Here is a 3,702-nt window from a genome sequence, read left to right as displayed (position 1 = left end):
CAGTTAAACCCCTTTCAAAGGATGTCAAATGATGTCAGTTGTCTCCTTCACTTTATCATTCTGGGTGAGATTATAAAAGGGATTACAGATCCCTGATTTGGCGTGCCAGTGGCTGACAGAATGGCTCCTGGGGAACTGTGTGCCAGTAAAAGATATTTCTGAAGCACAATGAGAGCACGGTAATGGGCAAGTACAGAGGCAGGAGGTACAGAGGCGGACTAGGTTAATATTGTATGCACTCTAATAAGGCAGTTAAGCACAAACGGCATACTGAATACATAGTTTGACAACAGTTGAATTAAATTAAAGTGTATTTATCAAAATGACACAAGATTTTTGGAATGTTACAATGCATGTTAAATTAGTGGAGCATCAAATTGCAGACAATATTTACAAAGTACTTACAATGGGTATGATGTGATTTTAAGGCTGAATATGCAATCCAAATACAATTACAGGAGTGCAGGTGCTGCTATGACTGTGTAATGTGCAAACAATTCTCTATAAAAAGCTATCCAGATGTCAACAGAAATACAGTATTCAAGAGTCAGCTTATGTTAAGGCTTTAGGAGTGTATCATTAGGATTGTTGAACACAAGGCAATAATCCAAAAACACTTGAGGGGCTGCGTTATTATACCCTAGTCAGAAATATAACATTTAATCCCATTAAGGTGAGCCTCAGTGGGCAAAGTAAGACAGGAAAGACTGGCCTTAATCATCCCTCTCTGTGGGGCATAGGCTACAGTGGAAAACTCAGCAGGGGGAATTATGTCAAATGTACTTATTTATAAAGTAGGCAACACATTCTATTCACAAGAGGTAGTTCAGCTGGATATTCTAAACAGTTTTGTGTAATGATATTAGACATCAGTTTAGCACAGGTCTGCCAGGTGCCTTTGTAGAGCTCACTATACTCTGCAGACAGCACATCCATCAGCTGTGCCTGCTGAATGTTCACAGCTGGCTGTACTTGGCTTTGCAATGCAAAATGTGTTTGTATATTCTGTCTATCCTGTCCTGGAGCACACCAGCGTGCTCGTCCGAGAGAAATCCTAATTCCTGGGACAAAGGCTCGCTGTCTCTGTAGAGCTCCCGCAGCCTCTTCCTGGCGTCTCTGCGCCTGTGCAGCTCCGCCACGCGCTGCATGGTCCTTTTTCTGAACACACACACTGAGCTCAGTACTGTACTGTGGTACTTCTCCCACATGTTTAACACCCGAAAGCCGTGCACGAGTCCGGCCTCATTGTCTATGAACACAAGGTCGCCGCGGGGTGTTTTCAGGAGGTTGTTGGTGTCCCTCTCCATTACGCGCGAATCCCACTGCAGGCTGAACAGATTGCTGACGAGTCTGTCGAAGTTTGCCGTCAGGTAGTCGAATATGATCAGGTCGCTCCACTGCATGAGCTCCAACAGCTCCGCCGTGGTCTTGTTCTGGAGCTCCCCTAGCACAGGATGCAGCCCGCTGCTATCCTGTCTGAGCGGCGCAGGTGTGACCACCCCGGTCAGGTTGGAGACCCACTCGGTGAGGGACACCACGGCCATATCACTCCACAGTAAACCACCTATCCGCGTCCTCACAGCCGCCCACTGTTCACTGTCACTGTTCACCTGGGACAGTACGAGGGGAGGCAGGTTTGTGATGCCTAGCAAGCTGGCAAGGTAATACGTCAAAGTTTCCCCTTGCACCTGATCCGCGTTTATCCCATAACGCACACACGCTTTGGTCCCATCTGCGAAAGTGGCAAGCTGATTAGATATCCTGCCGCATCCCGGCTCCAGCTTCACTATCCGATATGTCCTGGCTCTCTCTCGCCAAGACAGGGCATATTCCTCCGAGAAGCCCACGGGGAGAAGATCCTCCAGCCATTCACTCCAAAATATCCCATCCTCCACCGGGGATCCTAACTTGACCGGGCCCTCCCGCAGCGCTGACCTCTTGTTATCCCCATTCACATGGTAATCTCGATTTCCTGCAAAGGCAGTTTGATCAGTGAGGTTGCGAGCCTCGAGTCTGTCCCCCAAGTGCGGTCTTTGTGCCGCTGGGACAGTTAGCAATGCCCGGAAAGTTTTGGCCGAGAGGTCAGCTGGCAGACCCTGGTGAAAAGACCCTGCGCCCGGTGCAGAGAACCCGCGTGTGTGTCGCTCCAAACGGTTCTCCAGTGTGCTCCAGACGTAGAAAACACTCGCAAGGGCGCACAGGAAAAGAAGAGCGAACAAGTTTGCAGAAACAGCCCTCATGGTGAAGACCACCCTTCCGAGACCCACAGAGCTCCGGTTAAGTTTGAATAAGACAGAAATAACGACTTTTCTTAAATCCACCGAGCGCCCAGTGTCCCGTACACCCCCCAAGCCCGGCGGCTCACAGGCGGATTGTTTGAGATCACAGGAAGAAAAGGGTCTCCGAAACAGAGTGAATCTCATCTCCCGTCCTGGGCAGATGCCTTGTCACATCCCTCCTCTGCGGGGAAACGTAGCACTCCGGCTCACCACAGCGGATATCCTTTATTGAACGCTCTCCATTATAACCCACTGGCGTTGTGGGTGCTTTCTGTCAGTGTGCACCTCTCCCTCTCTCTTCTTCCCTTTCTCTCTGCACTGGGTGAGTTCGTTTTGTGGTGGTGTCGGCTCTCAGAGAGACACTAGGCGGTGAGACACGTGACTCCAGTCCCGAGATGGTGGGCGGATCGTGGGAAGGAGGGTTCAGAGAGGAGCGGAGCAAGTGCACCGCGCTGTGTGTGTAAATGTGATGTGAGAGGATTGTGTGGTATTGGCAAAGGCAGCCATTATGATAATTGATACCTGGGGCAGAAGTACTTTGGAAATAATGTCACCATTTTAAACAAATTATATTTTGTGCCTGTGCACCAAACTGAATGAGGCAAAGGCAAGCATGGATAGATGCCAGACCAAACATTCACATCTTTTTTTTTTGTATTTTTTGTTTATGATCACCATGAGGTCATTAAGCTATGTATAAAAAAAGCACTTAGCTATAGCATCAGCACCATATATGTTATTTTTACACCCCTCAGTTTTAGAACAATGACCCAAAACTATGATCATAAAAATACAGACAAGTCATGTCCTGTTCCAGACTAGCTCAAGTTAGTCATCTGACATGTATCCAGCTGCTCATGACTCTGCTGATAACTTGGCTCAAGGCAAAACTCTCCTGAAACAATTCAAGAAGTGAAGATAGCAGCAGCAAAGGTCTGACAAAGGGTGCCTATGAGTTTTAAACCTCATTGAATGGAAATCAATGCAACCAAATATTTAATGTGATTAGTCACTTTATCCGTTTATCGTAAGGACCCGCAAATGTAATTGTCAACACTTTTATTACAGTGTTGTTTGCTGGGAGCAAAAAAAGTGACTTTTGCAAGACTCACAGACATCATTGTATAAACCAATAGCTTCCGATTCTACATCATATTTTCCTTAGGCTGAAAGAACATTTTGAGACATTTCAAATAATTGAACACACACATTGAAGATATCACTCATTTAAGTGCGTTTCTAAAAGTTGCATTGTCATTTAAACCTATTGGTACGAAGACATTTTCCTCAATTCCTTTTATTTTATTTTCACAATATGATAACCATGGGCAAAGAAATTATATCTATAGGAAGCTTAAACAAATATACAATGCTATCATTGAAATTAATCATTTACATTGTTATAGTGTGTTTTGTCTTTTTT

The 3,702-nt window shown here is 45.9% G+C and overlaps 1 protein-coding gene across 1 annotated transcript; it reads right to left on the bottom strand.

Moving 5' to 3' along the window:
• Nucleotides 1–293: 293 nt before the first annotated feature.
• fjx1 (four-jointed box kinase 1) lies at nt 294–2,620 on the bottom strand. Its single transcript, XM_034215978.1, has one exon. The coding sequence runs from the start codon at nt 2,421–2,423 to the stop codon at nt 957–959; it is 1,467 nt and encodes a 488-aa protein (XP_034071869.1). The 5' UTR covers nt 2,424–2,620; the 3' UTR covers nt 294–956.
• Nucleotides 2,621–3,702: the final 1,082 nt, after the last annotated feature.

This window comes from Gymnodraco acuticeps, unplaced genomic scaffold (assembly GCF_902827175.1).
Source record: "Gymnodraco acuticeps unplaced genomic scaffold, fGymAcu1.1, whole genome shotgun sequence".
NCBI lineage: Eukaryota > Metazoa > Chordata > Actinopteri > Perciformes > Bathydraconidae > Gymnodraco > Gymnodraco acuticeps.
Note: the sequence above shows the minus strand (reverse complement) of the source record. Positions and strands in the feature narration are given on the sequence as shown.

What these genes read in the sequence shown, in the direction of transcription:
- fjx1 (XM_034215978.1), bottom strand. Translation starts at nt 2,423, where the DNA reads ATGAGATTCACTCTGTTTCGGAGACCCTTTTCTTCCTGTGATCTCAAA.